The sequence below is a fragment of the Loxodonta africana genome, chromosome 19 (genome assembly GCF_030014295.1).
Source record: "Loxodonta africana isolate mLoxAfr1 chromosome 19, mLoxAfr1.hap2, whole genome shotgun sequence".
In the NCBI taxonomy this organism is placed as follows: Eukaryota; Metazoa; Chordata; class Mammalia; order Proboscidea; family Elephantidae; genus Loxodonta; species Loxodonta africana.
In genome coordinates this window covers 51565840-51585667 of record NC_087360.1, presented here as the reverse complement: position 1 = coordinate 51585667, position 19828 = coordinate 51565840, and the positions used below count along the sequence as shown (strand labels likewise).

General features: G+C 42.5%; 1 protein-coding gene across 2 annotated transcripts in view; it reads right to left on the bottom strand.

The window, feature by feature from the left end:
- LOC104846103 (tumor necrosis factor receptor superfamily member 10A-like) overlaps nucleotides 1-19537 on the bottom strand; it is an 86716-nt gene extending 67179 nt beyond the window's left edge. Inside the window, exon 1 of one of the 2 annotated variants that reach the window (XM_064272693.1) lies at nucleotides 18990-19537. In XM_064272693.1, coding sequence (XP_064128763.1) covers nucleotides 18990-19025 — 36 coding nt within the window. In that variant the 5' untranslated portion in view covers nucleotides 19026-19537. The remainder of the gene's footprint in view (nucleotides 1-18989) is intronic. The other variant, XM_010592376.3, reaches the window with a different exon arrangement.
- Nucleotides 19538-19828: the final 291 nt, after the last annotated feature.

The window sequence follows — 19828 nt, the reverse complement described above, 5'->3', positions numbered from 1 at the left end:
ACTATTATAAGAACTCAAGAAAAGGTTTAAACACAGGAGAAAACATTCTTAACAGTTATGGGGGTGGGTAGGGAAGGAGAGAAGTATTCACTAATTAGAATTAGATAGTAGACAAGAATTATTTTAGGTGAAGGGAAGGACAACACACAACACAGGCGAAGTCAGCACAACTGGACTAATCCAAAAGTTAAGAAGTTTCCTGAATACAACCAAACACTTTGAGAGACAGAGTATCAGGGGCAGGGGTCTGGGGACCATGGTTTCAGGGGACATCTAGGTCAATTGGCATAACAAAGTGTAATAAGAATACATTCTCCACCCCACTTTGGAGAGTGGTGTCTGGGGTCTTAAATGCTAGCAAGCGGCCATCTAAGATGTATCAATTGGTCTCAACCTACCTGGACCAAAGGAGAATGAAGAACACCAAAGACACAAGGAAAATATGAGTCCAGGAGACAGAAAGGGCCACATAAACCAGAGACTCCATCAGTCTGAGATCAGGAAAACTAGATGGTGCCTGGCTACCACCAATGACTGCCCTGACAGGGGACACGACAGAGAACCCTTGATGGAGCAGGAGAAACGTGGGATGCAGACCTCAAGTTCTTGTAGAAAGACCAGACTTAATGGTCTGACTGAAACTGAAGGGATCCCAGAGGTCATAGCCCCTGGAGTCTTTGTTAGCCCAGAACTGAAACCATTCCTGAAGCCAACTCTTCAGACAAAGATTAGTCTGGACAACAAGACATAAAATGATTCTGGTGAGGTGTGTGCTTCTTAGCTCAAGTAGACACATGAGACTATGTGAGCAGCTCCTGTCTGGAGGCAAGATGAGAAGGCAGAAGGGGACAGGAGCTAGTTGAATGGACATGGGAAACACAGGGTGGAGAGAAGGAATGCGCTGTTACATTGCAGGGAGAGCAACTAGGGTCACATAACAATGTGTGTATAACTTTTTGTATGAGAAACTGACTTGAATTGTAAACTTTCACTTAAAGCACACACAAAAAGAATTTCTGGTTTAACAAGGCTCCTTACAAGCTGGCCCCATAAATAGCCTGTTGATGTCCCATTAAATACCAAAGAAACACAGAAAAAGAGGAAACAACAATACAGTGATTCAGATAAGATCTCTGAGCTATAAAGGAGATCATGAGGGAAAACAAAAACAAAACCCTTTGCCATGGAGTTGATTCTGTCTCGTGGAGACCCCACGCGTTTCAAAGCAGAACTGCGCTCCATAGGGTTTTCACTGGCTGTAATTTTACGGAAGTAGGTAGCCAGGCTTTTCCTCCACAGTCCCACTGAATCGATTTAAACTGACAACTTTTCAGTTAGTAGCCAAGCACAAACTGAACCTCCAAGGGACCCTTCATATCATGAGGACAATCGGAGAAATCTGAATGGGGTCTGAGAGTTTGATGGTGTAAGGGAAAGGAACTAGTACTTGGTTCTGGAGAAATAACCCTTGGAGCAACTGGAGTGCCTTGGTCTGGGACTTCCTGGTCATACCTGATCATCTGTGCTAGTGAGTACGGTCTGGCCAGATCAGAAGACACTCACCCAGGAGGCCAATATCAATTATGGGTTGCTCTCTGTTGGAACTGATGTGATGGCAACAGGTTTGGTTTATATTTTGGAATCACGCAGATCTGGCTGATAAAAGCCCTGAACATGAAGGATCAGAGAGCTTCCTGGCTGACCAGAACATCTGCTCTCAGGAGGGTAGTGCCTCCCTTGGACATGGAAGCCCCATGTTAGGAACTCTTCCAGACCTTGCCCTAGGCATCCCTTCATTTGTATCATTTTGGGCTAAAAATAAACCCATAGCCCTAAGTATGGTATACTCTCCATGAATTCTGTGAGTTGTTCCAGCAAATTACTAAACCCAAAGGAGCAGTGGGAGCCAGCAAGTCAGAAAGTAAGGGTGTCAGGTAGACTCCTGAGCTTGCAGCTGGCATCCTAATGGAGTAGGGAAAACCAGCCCCGAATTGGTGGCCAGCAGGTCAAAAGGTTGAGGTGTTGTGGTTGTGGTTGGCATCTGTCTATTTGGCAATCTGAAGGGCCGTGTCCTTTTAACTTGTGTGCTCTGATGTAGCTCCAGTTGGCTAGGGTCAGAGAATGAGAGAGCACCATGGGCATGGCTGGTGATAAGGCTGGAGAAGTGGGAATGTGAGTACTGGATTAATCTAATCCACATTTTGGGGACTGGATTCATGCTGCTCATTAGGGTGCATGTGGTATTAATATATCAATGCTAATTTTCAGAGTTTGGTGGTTGTACTGTGGTTAAGGGCAAGCAAGGCCTTGCCTCTGGGAAACAAGTATATGTGCTCAAGTATTCAGGAATGATGTGCATCAAGTCAGCAGCTTGCTCCCAAATGGTTCAGGGAAAAGTGTTTTGTATAAATTTGGCAATTTGAAAGTGTAACTTGAGAGTGTTTTAGAACAGAAAGTGTCTTAGCCATCTACTGCTGCTATAACAGAAATACCGCAAGTGGATGGCTTTAACAAAGAGAAATTTATTCTCTCACAGTCTGGGAGGCTAGAAGTCCAAACTCAGGGTGCAAGCAACACAGGAAGGCTTTCTCTCTCTGTCTTCTCTGGGGGAAGGCCCTTGTCATCAATCTCCCCAAGTCAAAGAGATTCTCAGCGCAGAGACCCTTGGTCCAAAGGACACACTCCTCTCTTGGCTCTTGTTGCTTGGTGGTATGAAGTCTCCCTGTCTTTCTGCTTGCTTCTCTCTTTTATATCTCAGAATTGATTGACTTAAGACAAAACCTAATTTCGTAGATTGAGTCCTGCCTCACTTACATAACTGCCTCTAATCCTGCCTCATTAACATCATAGAGGTAGGATTTATAACGCATAGGAAAATCACAACAGATGACAAAATGGTGGACCATGACACAATACTGGGAATCATGGCCTAGCCAAGTAGACACACATTTTGGTGGGACACAATTCAATCCATAAAAGTTAAATTAAAAAAAAAAAAAAGAAGAATGTTAAAAACAGCTTATGTTAAGCACAATTCAACTGGCTCTAAGCAAAACAAAACGCTGCCCTCTCCCACGGTGGGGGGGAAAAAAGCCTTTCAAGTATCTGCTGACAGCTAAGCTTGTGTGAGGAGTCCTGGTGGCACAGTGGTTAAAGCACTCAGCTGCTAACTGAAACGTTGGTGGTTCAAACCCACTAGCCGCTCTGTGGGAGAAAGATGTGGCAGTCTGCTTCCCTAAAGATTTACAGCCTTGGAAACACTATGGGGCATTTCTCCTTTGTTTCACTATGAGTTGGAATCACCTCGACAACAGTGGGTTTTAAGCTTGTGTGGGAGTGCCTAGGTTGTACACATGGTTGATGCACTTGGCTGCTAACCAAAAGGCTTGAGATTCTAGCCTGCCAGAGGCACCTCAGAAGAAAGGCCTGGTGATCTGAAAAAACAGCCATTAAAAACCCTGTGGAGCACAGTGTGCTCTGACACACATGGGGTTGCCACGAATCAGAGTCAACTCAGTGGCATCTGGTTACTGGTTCAAACTCGTGTGTGTGTGCCTTAAGTCCAGGCCGGGCATCCTCTGACCAGGTAATGATTGTGTCTCTTCTCTGCTCTTACAATCCTATTCCCTCCTGTTTTTTCTGGCTTGTGCCTGTGACCTGCTAGATTCACTTATTAGTTCTATAGTTCTCCGTAAATGAAGATAGTTGTATTTCTTCAAGTCTGATCTTTGTGCCTTTCTTCCCTGCCTATTGCACTGGTTAGGACCTCCAGTACCATGCTGAACAGATATCATGAGCAGGAACACTCTTGGTCTTGTTCCCAAACTTTGAGGGAAAGCATACAATATTTTACTATCACAAGTGATGGTTTGTTTGCTAATTTAATGAGAGTTTTTGTGGGAAAAGGGACTCGATTTGGCCTTCTGTCTCTGGTTTCTGAAAATAGCCCCAACGATGAAAGTGCTCTTTGTTTTTCTAAAACAGTCAGGTAACACTTAAACCAAAACCCAAAAAACCAAACCCATTGCCATCAAGTTGATTCTGACTCATGGCGACCCTATAGGACAGAGTAGAACTGCCCCATAGGGTTTCCAAGAGTGGCTGGTGATGTTTTGATTAGCAGCCAAGCACTGTGCCACCAGGGCTCCAGGCAACACTTAAGCTCCACACAACCAGAAAAAAAAAAACCAAACCTGTTGCGATCGAGTTGATTTTAACTAAAAGCAACCCTATAGGACAGAGCAGAACTTCCCCACAGGGCTTCCAAGGCTGTAGTCTTTATGGAAGCAGACTGTCACATCTTTTTCGCATGGAGCAACTGGTGAGTTCGAAGTTCGAACTGTTGACCTTTTAGCTGAGTGCTTAACCACTGCATTACCTGGGCTCCTTTAGGTGAAACTTAAACATGCGCAAATGATCATCACCAACTCATCATCACGACTGCCCTCCACCCCCTGAGGCCTAATGTTTGTCCCTGTAGCATGCCACTTGGACTCTGGGGTATAAAAATGGCTGGGCAAGGGACCTCATGGTCCCCTCAGCTATGATGCTAGGTGAAGCATGCATATCAGAAGTTCAGCCCACCTAACTAAGCCTACCTGGCCTGGAGGGTAGGTGATCAGCAGAAGTAGGTCCCCCTTTTTAAGTTCCTCACTTATGGCACAAAGTGGAGTCGCAAAGAAGAGTCATTGTCTCTACCCAGCCAGCCTTCTCAAGTCAGAGGGATGCTCAAAAACGGACCCACATTTGTTCTGGTGTGCCGTCTGCTTCTTGTTGTAAGTAATAAAAGCTACTGCCCACGTGCCAACTCTCCAGGAATGCCTAATGTGTTCAGGCTCTGATCAGAAGGAGTGATATTCATGAAGGAAATCGTTATTAGCGATTGGTGACCTTTTTCTAATGGCCTTCTGTGAATGTCTCTCAGCTTTTAACTTTTTTTTTTTTTTATCATGAATGGGCATTAAACTTTTGTCAAATGCTTTTCTGCTTATCTCAAGACATTCATATTGTTTTTCTCCTTTATACTTAATATAGTGAAGAAGACTGACGAATACTCACACATTAAAGCAACTTGCATTCCTGGGATAAACCCTGCTTGGTCATAAAGAATTTTTGCATCTTTGCTTATAAGCGATATTGATCAGTAATTTTCTTTTTTTCTAATGTCTTTGTCTGGTTTTGTTAGGAAGGTTATGCTTACTTCATAAAGCAAGTGAAGAAATGGTCCTTTCACCTATGCTTTCTGGAAAAAAAAAAAAAAAACTGTGTAAGATCAGTGTTCTTTCTTCCACAAATGGTTGATAGAATTCACCAATGAAACCATCTGGGCTCACAGTTTTCTTTGTGGTAAGGTTTGAATAATGAATTCCAGTTCTTAAATAGATATGGGATCATTCATATCTTTTCATCTTGTGTCCATTTCACTAAGTGGTGGTTTTTAAGGAATTTGTCCTTTTCATCCCAGTTGTCAAATTTATTGGCTTAAAGCTATTCATAATATCCCCTTATCTTCCTTTTCATGTATGCAGGGTTTTTAGTAATATCCCATCATTAACTCCTGATATTGGTATGTTGTGTTCTCTCTTTTTTCTTCTTTGTTAGTCTAGTTAGGGGGTTATGAATTTTGTTGACCCTTTCAAAGAACTAACTTTGGTTTTGTCCATTCATTTCATTGTTTCTTTTCTATTGCATTGGTTTCTACTCTTATTTTTATTGTTTTCTTCCTTCTACTTCCTTTGGGTTTAATTTACACTATTTTTCCGGCTCAGCTAAGGTGGATATTTAGGTCATTCATTTTATACCCTTTTTTTTTTTTTTTTCCCTTGACAGCTTTATTAAGATATAATCCATATACCACACAATTCACCTATTTAAAGTGTATAATTCAATTGTTTTTAGTATAATCACAGAGTTGTGCAACCATCACTACAATCAGTTTTAGAACAATTTCATCATTCTAAAAAGAAACTCCATACCAATTAACAGTGTAAGAATGGCATGGCGAGGGCATCTGACTTCCTCTAACTTCACAAGGGGGAAGGAAAATCAAGATCAACAGCTCCAGGTTGATTCCTATGAGGCAGAGGTCAGGCATGCCTCTACCCTCCAAGCTTTTTACCAATTCTGACACCATCTGTCCCTCCCACGGTACTCTCTATTTCTCTACTGGATTGGATAATTCATTGTGATGGCCATGCAGAACTCAGAGACAATATTCACAATTATAGGGTTTATTAGGGAAGTAACAAGTTACAATCCAGCATCAGAAACGACTCAGGATACGGTTCTTCAGTCAGGACAGCTTCTCGGCCACACCCACAGGCAAACCTTTCCTTGGCCTTTGGCCTCTCAGCTCCTCAGGCCTTTTGGGCCCACCTGGCCTCTGCTCTGCTGGGGCAAGAGCTACAGAGCTCCTCCACATCTGCCAATAAGTGTCCAGAGGCACCCCACTCCACCAGTAAACCTTGGCCTGAAGGCGCTGTAACTGCCTTGCTCTGTGTGCTGGCACACCCATCGCACAGTCCCCTGCCAGTCTTCTGGTTCTGCTGCCTCTGCTGCTGCTGATTTTCTGCCACCATTTCTCACCACCTTGCACTGACTCTAGTGTTACAACTCTCTGTCTCGGTCTCCTGGGTCTAGGAGGCTCCCAGCACAGGAACCCTGGGTCCAAAGGATGCATTCCACTCCCAGCTCTTCTTTCTTGATGGTCGTGAGGTCCCCTCTGTCTGCCTCTGGGATGGCTCATTTTAAGCCTAGTGGAATGGCAAAACTGACCAATCCCCTTGTTAGGATTCCATGTACCTTATTTGTACAGTCCCACCCCCACAAGGGTACCATTCACCTTATTTGCATTATTAGCAAACTATCCAAGCCCCTTGTTGGGCCACAAGCACCTCATTTGGATAGTCTCACCCAGTCATTTCGTGGGAGTTGCAAGAGCAAGATTAAACACAGAAACACACACAAATAGGGAAAGACAGATGCCATGTGAGGATCGCCTACAAGTCAAGTAACCAAGAAATGCCCAGGGCTACCGACAAGGAAGGAATCAATAGGGCCAAGATCCTGATTTGGACTTTCAGCCTCCAGAACTCTTGAGAAAATAAATTTCTGTTCTTTAAAGCTAGCTACTTATGGTATTTGTGTTAAGATAGCACTAGATAACTAAGACTAGGTTGTTATAAACCCATTGCCGTAGAGTCAATTCCAACTCATAGCGACCCTATAGGACAGAGTAGAACTACCCCATATGGTTTCCAAGGAGCAGCTGGTGGATTTGAACTTCCTACCTTTCTGGTTAGCAGCCATAGCTCTTAACCACTATGCCACAAGGGTTTCCTTTTAATTCTACAGTTATGGCTTCATGTGTTTTTAAGCTCTATTATTAGACACACACACATTTACAATTATGATGTCTTTTTGATGAACTGACCTTTTTAACACTACAAAAAACCTTTCTTTTTATCTCTAATAATACTCTTTGTGTTGAAATTAACTCATCAAGATAGCCACGAGTTTTCTTAAGCTTATTATTTGCATGATATAACTTTTTCCATCCATTTACTTTAACTTATCTTGCTTGCTATTTAAGTTGCATCTCTTATAGATATATACAGGTAGTCGCTGACTTACAACATATTGGAGTTATGACAAACTGCACTTAAGACCATCCTTTTTTTTTTTTTTGGTAATATTGTTAGTAATATGCACTACATATGATGTTGCAGCACGTAATTTGCTGATGCTGTCATTCTAATGGAAACCCTACTGGCGTAGTGGTTAAGTGCTAACCAAAGGTCGCACAAATTATGAAAGCATAATAATGAAAACTAAAAAAAAAAAAAAGAAGTATTCTACTTACGTCAAAACAAACTTACAACTGAGTCATTGCAAAGGAACCTCACGGTAAGTTGGAGACTACCTATACTCAGGTCTTGAGTTTTCATTCATTGTGACAATCCCTGCCTTTGGATTGCAGTGTTTAGCGGATTCACACTTAATGTAATTATTTGCATGGTTGAAATAGTTCTATAATTTCACCATTTGCTTCATTTGTCCTGTCTATACTTTTTTTCTTGTTGTTCTTCCTTTTCTTCTTACTTTCATGTTAACTGAGTATTTTTTGGAATTTTAATTATTTATTGGCCTTTTATCTATACATATTTGCATAATTTGTTTAGCAGTTGATATGGGGATTACATGGAGCCCTGGTGGCATAGTAATTAAGAGCTTGGCTGCTAACCAAAAGGTCAGGAGTTCGTATCCACCAGCCACTCCTTGGAAACTCTATGGGGCAGTTCTACTCTGTCCTATAGGGTTGCTATGAGCTGGAATCGACTCAATGACAACGGGTTTTTTTTTTTTTAACTTAATCATTTACATTGTATTTAAAGTTTTTAAGTAATCTTTAGTGAGGCATAATTGACATAGAATACATTACAGAAAATTAAACTATACAATTTGATATATAGTCATGTATGGTATAACATCTGTTCTAGCAACATCCATCTGCATACACTTTCTCGTTCCATAAGGTTATAATAGAGCTTAGAAATCCCAATCGGAAAACAGGACTTAGCGGATGCAACCTGACCTAGTGAATGCAACAGCTTCCCGCACCAACACGTGCATCTCGTCTCTCTTGTATACAAAGCAGTTGCACTGTCAGGCATATAATGGTACGGTACATAGGGGCAGTCCCCAGATTATGAACGAATTCCGTTCCTACTACCTTTAAGTCAAATTTGTATGTAAGTAGAAACAATGAGGTATGGTTTGTATCTAACATCAGTTACCCAAGTATTTGTCATAGTATATAATATACAGTGTACCTTTCTATGCATAAAAAACATTAAAGAAACACTTCCAGATACACTAAAACATCTTTAACATAATAATAATATTCTGATGATGCACATCACAAAGTAGCATCTGTTTGTTGTTACGAACCATTGTACGTACCTTGAATTTTTAATATGATAGGCTTTACGGGGATTAGTTCATAACTATGGGTTGTACGAAAGTCAGACTTTCATAACCTGAGGACTTTCTGTAATATGATGTTCACACAAAGTCCAAATCACAGAATGTCCTATTTCACAGAACATATGGTGGATTTTAAGCGACTCGTGACTGTATTTTGACATCATTACATCTGTGAAACCATCACCACCATCAAGATAATGACCATACCCATCACCCCAAAAGATTCCTTCCTTCTGCCTCTTTGTAATCCTCCTCCCGTACTTCTCCTGTCCTGAGGCAACCATGGCTCTGTTTTCTGTCACTATTGATTAGTTTGTGTTTTCTAGGATTTCTTATAAATGGGATTATATAGTATGTATTCTTTTTCGTCTGGCTTCTTTCACTCAGCATGATTATTTTGAAGTTCACCTGTGTTGATCTGTGCATCAATACTTCATTCTTTTCCATGCCTGAGTGGCATTGCTCCTTTAATATTGTGGTACTAATATAAAATAGAAGAAACTTGCAGCTGGATAGGTCCGTTTATCACCACCACCTCCCCCCTGCACACATTCTTTTGCTACAGTTGTACATTACATGTACTTGTTATAAGCCCCACTAACAGTGTTATAATTTTTTTTTTTTTTGTACTTTAGAGGAAGGTTTACGGAACAAACTAGTTTCTCATCAAACAGTTAGTACACACATTGTTCTATGATATTGGTTAGCAACTCCACGACATATCAGCACTCTCCCTTCTCAATCCTGGGTTCCCTATTACCAAGCTTTCCTGTTCCCTCCTGCCTTCCAGTCCCTGCCCCAGGGCTGGTGCACCCCTTTAGTCTTGTTTTGTTCCATGGGCCTGTTCAATATTTGGCTGAAGGGTGAACCTCAGGAGTGACCTCATTACTGAGCTGAAATGGTGTCCGTGGGCCATACTGTCAGGGTTCCTCCAGTCTCCGTCAGGCCAGAAAGTCTGGTCTTTGTTTTTCACTTAGAATTTTGTTCTGCATTTTTCTCCAGCTCTGTCAGGGACCCTCTATCGTGATCCCTGTCAGAGCAGTCAGTGGTGGTAGCCAGGCACCATCTAGTTGTACCAGACTCAGTCTGGAGGCCATGGTAGATGTGGTCCATTAGTCCTTTGGACTAATCTTTCCCTTGTATCTTTAGTTTTCTTCATTCTTCCTTGCTCTCAAAGGGGTCAGGCGAGTGGAGCGTCCCAGATGGCCGCTCACAGGCTTTTAAGATTCCAGATGCTACTTACCAAAATAGAATGTAGTACATATTCTTTATAAACTACGTTGGGCCAATTGAGCTAGATGTTCCCTGAGACCATGGTCCCCACAGCCCTCAGCCCAGCAATTCAGTCCCTCAGGGAGTATGGAGCTGCCATGACCTTGCTCTATGCAGGTTGTGCTGGCTTCCCCAGTATTGTGTACTGCCTAACCCTTCACCAAAGTTTCCACTTAACTATTACGTGTGTTTCCATCCCGACCCCACCCCTCCCTTGTAAACATCAAAGGTTGTTTCTTTTTATATGTAAACTTTTCATGAGTTTTTACAGTAGTGGTTTCAGACAATATTTGTGCTTTTGTGATTGACTTATTTCACTCAGCATAACGCTCTCCAGCAGTGTTATAATTTTTGCTTTAAATATTGTATAGGTCACTTGACCATTATGGGCATCTGTGTCCCCATTTGTAAAACTAAAAGTCTGAACAAAATGATCCACAGGTCTCTTCTGACTTTATCATCCAATGACAAATAAGGGTCTATTCGTGCTTTTTCTATTGACTGATCATTCACATACTGTTATACTTTTTGGTTTAAATATTGTGTATATTTTCAAGAAATTAATTCTGTCTTCATTGACATGGGAACCAGGTGAAATCTCTGCCGCGTTCCTTAGCCTTGCCTGGGCTGCTTGAAGTCTATCCCACACATGTTTATTTCAGGGTCAATGAGATCTTCGGGTGGCTATATGTGCAGAATTAGGGGGCACTGTTCTCTTTCTCTATAAGATATACCCAGCTTTCAGGCATAGCAATGCAGAGTCCTGGTGGTTGCATGCCGTGCCCAGCAATGTGTGAAATGAGCTTCAGTACCAGTGGTGGTAAGGCTAGGTGCCCACTGTCGTGGTCCAGCACACCATGTGAACACTGTACATGGCTGCGCAGTTGGCAGGCCTGATCCTTGGGCTCTCCTGGAGATTCCATGACTCTCAATTACTTTCAAAAATCTCTTTATGCTTATTTAGATTGAGTTCTGGTATTCGTACCTGTTAAAATTAAACAACTCTCCAGAAGCCTGGACAATGCTCCAAGACTTCTGGGTGTCTTATCAAAAAATGTACCTGGACCCCTGCAAACCAACCTCATTAATATCTCAAGAATGCCCCTTCTTACTTTCCCGAGGACCTTGCCCACCGTGAAGTAAAGATGGTAGATAAAATAGAAATTTCTTTTTTCTAAGAATCCAATCATTTACATAGTTATTAGACTTCAAGGGCAGCTAATTGCTTTGCCCACATTAGAGATTGTGTCTACCCACAGACTCTACCTAATGGTATGTGTGTGAGAGAGAGGAAGATAGAGTGACAGAGACAGAGATGGAGAGACAGAGACAGATAAAGACAGTCTCAGAAGACAGAGAGAGAGAGTAAAAGAAGGCAGCAAGCTTCATGATCAAAGGAGAGAAGGCAAATAAAGAGGTAGGAAGGGGGTGGCTTTTTCCAGGTCTTGTCCCACATAGACCCTATTGGCCCTGCCTCTTTTCCCAGAAATGAATCATTAACTGGGGAATTTTCTTGTCTTCCACTTCCCCCACAAATGTTGCAAGAGTTAGACAATTTTACAGGGAAGTTTGGTCCTCACACTACTGTTTCCTGCTCAAGAAATCAACCCAGCAACACTTGTGTTTCCTCTCCAGGTTACACAGCCCTTACCCCTGCCACAACCAGAACTTGACTTTTTTATCTTAAACTGAGAAGTAGTGAGAGCCTGAATAAACAAATGCACAATGGCCAGAGCACATATAAAAATACAGAACTCTGGTGGATATAACTCTCTCAGCTTCTGCTTACCTGGGAATGTCTTAACAGAATTTCAGACTCTCGTGGAATACAGACTATCGGGAGCCACTGAGGGTGGACGAAGCCCCAAAACTATTGTTGTGAGATAATCTTTAAACCTTAAACCAAAAATGTTCCCTGAAGTATTCTTTGAACTGAGTAATAGTTTAGCATAGTTAGTAAAGAATGTCCTCCTTGAGCATTGTACTCTTTTAAAGAATTATCTATATGGTATCAAACTGACAACAGTAACTCAAAAGGTTAGATGAGAAGCTTAGAGGGCAGGGAGTTTATGTTAATGGTGGAAAAATAATTTGGAAAAGGAGAGTGAGAATGGTTGCACAACTTGAAGAACATAATGCCACTGAATTGTGCAGGTAGAAATTGTTGAATTGGTGTATATTTTGCCATGTAAATCTTTCACAACAAAAATAAAACAAGCTCTGTTCTAAGCAATTTATACAAATTAACTCATTTAATTCTTACCATCACCCAATTTTATAAGAATTATTTGGCTTCCATTAGGAGGTCTGCTCTCAGCTAGCACAGGGTCAATGCTGGAGGAAACCTGAGAGATCATTTAATGCAACCCCTTATTTCAAGAAATAAACATCAAGTTTAGAGAGGAAGAGAGTGACTTGTCCAGGGTCTTTTCACTACTCTTAAAACAAACAAAACAACCTCAGACGATTTCAGGACACAGGAAGACCTTGAGAACAATTCTAGGCTAATGTCTAACCTTTTTAACAACTGTGGAAACAGACCAAGAATAAAGGCTATTTATTCAGAACTGGTCATAGCAAGAGAGTCAGCCACCATCACTTGTTTTGGCAGAGACTCAAAGGAAAGCAGAGCAGTGAGATCAATTTATTCTCGCTTCCCCCACTTCTCCAAATACTGGAAACTGAAATGGCAGGAGATACCATTCCCTAGCCAAAAGACAGCTAGTGTTTTAAGGAGGACAAGGCAAAACACCAGAGACTTATTTTTCTCTGAGCTTCAATTTCTGCAACTGTAAAATAGAACAAATCATTCCCATCTCTCCAGGTTGTTAGAAAAATCAAATAACGGATGTGCAGCACCTGGCCAGTGCATGATACAACCCAACAGTCCCGGTTCAATGCACGTTACTGCCCCCATCCTCCCCCATCCCTGACCTGGAAGGTAGAGCCAGGCTTCTCTTCCATTTCTAGCTAAAAGAAAAGTGATCTAAGAACAGAGACTGAGGCCTTCTTGGCAGAGGCTGGGTTGAGGCACATGGATTTGGTACGTCTCACACCTGCTCTTCTGCAGCTTGTGCGAGGTGCTCACCATAAGGACACTGAAATAATTTTTAGACACATTTTTAGATGCCATCACTGTCATCACTTGATGTTTTGGGTTCCTCTGTATACCTCCACGACCACTCCACCATAGCTTTCTATCTAATTCTTCAGAAGCTACTGCTCTCAGCTTTAGGGAGCCATTGCCAAGGTACTAATACAAGCAGGTGGCAGCCCCTGCTGGGGTGGAGAACACTGTGCCCTGTGGCCATCTCAGCACCAGACTACAGACACCAACCCTGTCACAGTAAGACCATAACAAGAGCATAGGGAAACAGGCACACTGGAGTATGCTTAGTGTTTATATAACTGCTCTAATTTTCTTTTGGAGGACAATTTGGTTATACAGTCAGTCCCTGGGTTATGAACATCTGACTTATGCACAACCCATAGTTACAAACCAATCCCTTGTCAAAGCCATTGTATTAAAATTTGAGGTATATATAATGGTTCATAAAAAAAAAAAAAGGGCACTACTGTGTGACGTGCATCAAAACATTATTATTATGACCAAGTGGGATTTATACCAGGTATGCAGGGATGGTTCAACATTAGAAAAACAATTGATGCAATCCACTACATAAATAAAACAAAAGACAAGAATCACATGATTTTATCAATTGAGGCAGGAAAGGCATTTGATAAAGTTCAACACTCATTCATGATAAAAACTCTCAGCAAAATAGGAGTAGAAGGAAAATTTCTCAACATAATAAAGGGCATTTATACAAAGCCAACAGCCAACATCACCCTAAATGGAGAGAGCCTGAAAACATTCCCACTGAGATCGGGAACCAGACAAGGATGCCCTTTATCACCACTCTTATTCAACATTGTGCTGGAAGTCCTAGCCAGAGCAATTAGGCTAGATAAAGAAATAAAGAGCATCCAGATCGGCAAGGAAGAAGTACAAGTATCTCTATTTGCAGATGACATGATCTTATACACAGAAAACCCTAAGGAATCCTCCAGAAAACTACTGAAACTAATAAAAGAGTTCAGCAGAGTATTGGAATACAAGATAAACATACAAAAATAAGTTGGATTCCTCTACATCAGCAAAAAGAACACCGAAAAGGAAATTACCAAATCAATGCCATTTACAGTAGCCCCCAAGAAGATAAAATACTTAGGAATAAATCTTACCAGAGATGTAAAAGACTTATACAAAGAAAATTAAGTACACTTTTGCAAGAAACCAAAACAGACTTACAAAAGTGGAAGAACATACCTTGCTCAAGGATAGGAAGACTTAACATTATAAAAATGTCTATTCTACCAAAAGCGATCTATACACTTAATGCAATTCCAATCCAAATCCCAAGGACATTCTTTAATGAGATGGAGAAACAAATCACCAACTTCATATGGAAGGGAAAGAGGCCCCGGATAAATAAGGCATTACTGAAAAAAAGAACAAAGTGGGAGGCCTTACTTTACCTGATATTAGAACCTATTATACCCACCACAGAAGTCAAAACAGCCTGGTACTGGTACAACAGATACATGGACCAATGGAACAGAATTGAAAATCCAGACATAAACCCATCCACATATGAGCAGTGGATATTTGACAAAGGCCCCAAAACAGTTAAATGGGGAAAAGACAGTCTTTTTAACAAATGGTGCTGGCATAACTGGATATCCATCTGCAAAAAAATGAAACAAGACCCATACCTCACTCCATACACAAAAACTAACTCAAAATGGATCAAAGACCTAAATATAAAATCTAAAACAATAAACATCATGGAAGAAAAAATAGGGACAATATTAGGAGCCCTAATACACGGCATAAACAGTATACAAAACATTATTAAGATTGCAGGACAAAAACTAGATAACTGGGAGCTCCTAAAAATCAAACACCTATGCTCATCCAAAGACTTCGCCAAAAGAATAAAAAGACTACCTACAGACTGGGAGAAAGTTTTTAGCTATGACATTTCTAATCAGCACCTGATCTCTAAAATCTACTTGATACTGCAAAACTCAACTGCAAAAAGACAAATAAACCAATTAAAAAATGGGCAAAAGATATGAATAGACACTTCACTAAAGAAGACCTTCTGGTAGCTAACAGATATATGAGGAAATGTTCACAATCATTAACCATTAGAGATTTCATCTCACTCCAACAAGGCTGGCATTAATCCAAAAAACACAAAAGAATAAATGTTGGAGAGGCTGCGGAGAGATCGGAACACTTCTACACTGCTGGTGGGAATGTCAAATGGTACAACCACTTTGGAAATCGATTTGGCACTTCCTTAAAAAGTTAGAAATAGAACTACTATACGATCCAGCAATCCCACTCCTTGGAATATATCCTAGAGAAATAAGGGCCTTTACACGAACAGATATATGCACACCCATGTTTATTGCAGCACTGTTTACAATAGCAAAAACATGGAAGCAACCAAGGTGTCCATCAACGGATGAATGGATAAATAAATTATGGTATATTCACACAGCGGAATACTACGCATCGATAAAGAACAGTGAGGAATCTGTGAAACATTTCATAATGTGGAGGAACCTGGAAGGCATTATGCTGAGCGAAATCAGTCAGTTGCAAAAGGACAAATATTGTCTAAGACCACTATTATAAGAACTTGAGAAATAGTTTAAACTGAGAAGAAAACATTCTTTTGTGGTTATGAGAAGGGGGAGGGAGGGAGGGTGGGAGAGGGATATTCACTAATTAGATAGTAGATAAGAACTACTTTAGGTGAAGGGAAAGGCAGCACACAATACAGGGGAGGTCAGCACAACTGGACTAAACCAAAAGCAAAGAAGTTTCCTGAATAAACTGAATGCTTCAAAGGCCAGCGTAGCAGGGCAAGGGTCTGGGGACCATGGTTTCAGGGGACATCTAAGTCAATTGGCAAAATAAAAGCTATTAACAAAACATTCTGCATCCCACTTTGAAGAGTGGCGTCTGGGGTTTTAAACACTAGCAAGCAGCCATCTAAGAGGCATCAATTGGTCTCAACCCACCTGGATCAAAGGAGAATGAAGAACACCAAGGACACAAGGTGATTACGAGCCCAAGAGGCAGAAAGGGACACATGAACCAGAGACTACATCATCCTGAGACCAGAAGAACTAGATGGTGCCTGGCTACAACTGATGACTGCCCTGACAGGGAACACAAAAGAGAACCCCTGAGGGAGCAGGAGAGCAGTGGGATGCAGACCTCAAATTCTCATAAGACCAGACTTAATGGTCTGACTGAGACTGGAAGGGCCCCGGTGGTCATGGCCCCCAGACCTTCTGTTGGCCCAGGACAGGAACCATTCCTGAAACCAACTCTTCAGACGTGGATTGGCCTGGACAATGGGTTGGAGAGGGATGCTGGTGAGGAGTGAGCTTCTTGGATCAGGTGGGCACTTGAGACTATGTTGGCATCTCCTGCCTGGAGGGGAGATGAGAGGGTGGAGGGGGTTAGAAGCTGGCAAAATGGACACGAAAAGAGTGGAGGGAGAGAGCGGGCTGTCTCATTAGGGGGAGAGTAATTGGGAGTGTGTAGCAAGGTATATATGAGTTTTTGTGTGAGGGACTGACTTGATTTGTAAACTTTCACTTAAAGCACAATAAAAATTATTTAAAAAACATTATTATTATTATTATTACTGTGTTATTATGTAAAAGATGTTTTAGTGTATCTAGAAGTGTTTCTTTAATTTTTTTATGCACAGAAAGGTACACATTCACTATATACAAAGAAAAACATTTGACTAACTGACGTTACATAGGGACCATACCTACTTGTTCTGATTTACACACAAATTCGACTTAAAGACTTAGGAACAGGACTTGTTCATAATCTGGGGACTACCTGTATCTAAACAAAATTATAAGATTATTTAAGCCACTGACCTAGCAACTCCACTTCTAAAGATTTAGCCAATAGATTGGAGCACACAGATATGTGGACAGATGATAGAGACAAGGATATTTACCGCAATGCTGTAGAACTAGCAAAAAAAAAAACAATATAAATTAGCCGTCTGTAAGAAGGGATGGTAAACTTGGTTCATTGGTGTCTACTTCGCCTATGCTATAAAATACTATTCCAATGTTAAATAAGATAAATCTGAGAGTACTGACATAAAACATCTAAAGCAATTTTTTTTTTTTAGCTTCAGAATTTTTTTAAAAAGTGGTTTGTCTGTAAATGCATAGAAAAAGGGACTGCCAGGGGCCTAGGCTTCACATTCCCCAAACCATCTAATTCAGCTTTATGACCTTGTCTGCCCAGGTCATCCTCCCATTCACTATGGAGACACACTGGTCACTAAAATAAGCTCTTCATCAAGCAGCCTTAAACTTGGGCCCCACCCAATATAAACGTGTTTTAGAAATAAATTCTGTAATAATTCTGTGATTACAAAAGTGTTACTGCTTTTCTGAATTTAGTATTAATGTGCTAAATGGAAACCCTGGTGGCGTAGTGGTTAAGTAGTAGGGCTGCTAACCAAAAGGTCAGCAGTTCGAATCCGCCAGGCGCTCCTTGGAAACTCTATTAGGCAGTTCTACTCTGTCCTATAGGGTTGCTATGAGTCAGAATTGACTCGATGGCAGTGGGTTTGGTTTTTTTTTTGTGTGTGTGTGCTAAATGAAAACATTTAAGATTTCATCGTTCCCGTAACCTTGTTTTGGCATTTAATTTTTTTCAAATATACAAGGAACCTCAAAAAGTGCAATTAGCCAGCGACTTAACACACCTGGAAAGGAACTCGAGGTATGTGCACCCCAAACCCCCTCCCAAGAGTTTCTTCAGGATGAGCACCACTGCTGGTTTGTGGTCTCACAAGCTCTGTTAAAAGCGGAGCGTTGCGCCCCTCTCCTGGATCTACAGGTTGAGCCCAGGGGCCTTGGCTGTGTGATCGGGAACGACGGTATATACACAAGCCCGGTACACGCCGGTATGCAACAAAATGGCTGAAGGAATCTGGCGTAATTGAAGGAGCTGAAGGAGGCAGAGCGAATGTTTCTTCTCACTGCCTGTATTTTTAACCATTTTAGGAAGAGTGCAAAAAGCCAAACCTGTTGCTTTCCAGTAGATTCCGACTCATAGCGACCCTATAGGACAGAGTAGAACTGCCCCCATAGGGTTTCCAAGGCTGAAATCTTTACAGAAGCAGAAGGCCACATCCTTCTGCCGCCGACCTTTTCAGCTAGCAGCCGAGCGCTTAACCACTGCACCACCAGAGACAGAATTTAAAACATTTGCGCAAAAATTAAGAAAGGAAAGAGACTCTGTGTCGCTCTCTTGCGGGGAACCTGGTTCCTCCGCGGCTCGCTGAGAACTTTGCAGCTCCTTTCCTCTGCCTTCAGAGGTTTTTGTAATCTACCGCTGGGGGCGTAGAGCGCCTAGAGCCGGGCAGCGGCGTAGGAAAAGGGAGGCCGGCTCTTCTCGCTCTCGGGCCGGGTCGGTCCCACTGGGCCTGGGGACACGCATTTCTGCCCTCGACTCCACCGACCCGGTTGTCCTGCCCGGGCATGTCCCGGCCTCAGGAGAGCAGGAAGAAGCCCCAGCCAGCCCACCGGGGAACCCACTTTCCTTGCCCGATCCCAGAACACCTGACGCACCCTTCCCGGGCCAAGAATCGAGGCGGGCGACTCACCGGCATCAGGACACAGAAGGCGATGAAGAGAAGCATTTTGGGGCCCCAGAGCTTAGGCCTGGTTCCGCAGGTACGACCGGGGCCGCGGGCGTGCCCCGTCCGGGTCGCAGCCCCGCAGGCGGCCTGCGCGCAGGCTCCCCGCTGTGGCTTGACTCAAATTAGCGCTCGGCTTCCAGACCTGCCGCGGTCTTTAAACTTCGGCAAAATCAGTCAGGAACCAATCGATGTATTTCCTACAGTGCGGAATCTTCACCACTAGACCGCCAGTGCGCTGAGATCGCTCCCGCCCTACTGTCTCCACGCGCTGCTCTCAGTGAACCAAGGCGCACTCCTGGCCGGTTGGATCCAAACCAGTGTTGAAGTTCGGCCAACCGGCCCGCAATGGACGCCCCTGACAGTTGAACCTACTTCCAAAGTCTCGTCTGACTCACGCTCTGATTACGACTTGCGCACCCCTCTATGTGCTTTTCGGTGGGAAGAAAAAATGTGAACCAAATCTTTATGCTGACGACTGCAGCGCGCCTGTGGTTTGGTTGGGTGTCTCTGATCTCCGCCCCTGGTGAGATGGGAGGGGCAGCACTGGGCACCACCCAGACGCTGAGCCCTCTGCGGAGAACCCGGTAGTAGTAGGATTCACAGTTCCATTCAAGAGCTTTCTTTCCAAGCTCACCTACCCTCGTAAAACCTGAACTACCTTCCGTCCTCTGTCTTTGGTCCGCTCTCAGCTTCTGATCCTTCTCCCATCCCACCTCCAGTTCATGGGTGTCACTGTATTTGGAGTCCCTTGTTGCTCTAAAGGAGCCCTGGTGATGCAGTGGTTAAAGCGCTCAGCTGCTTAC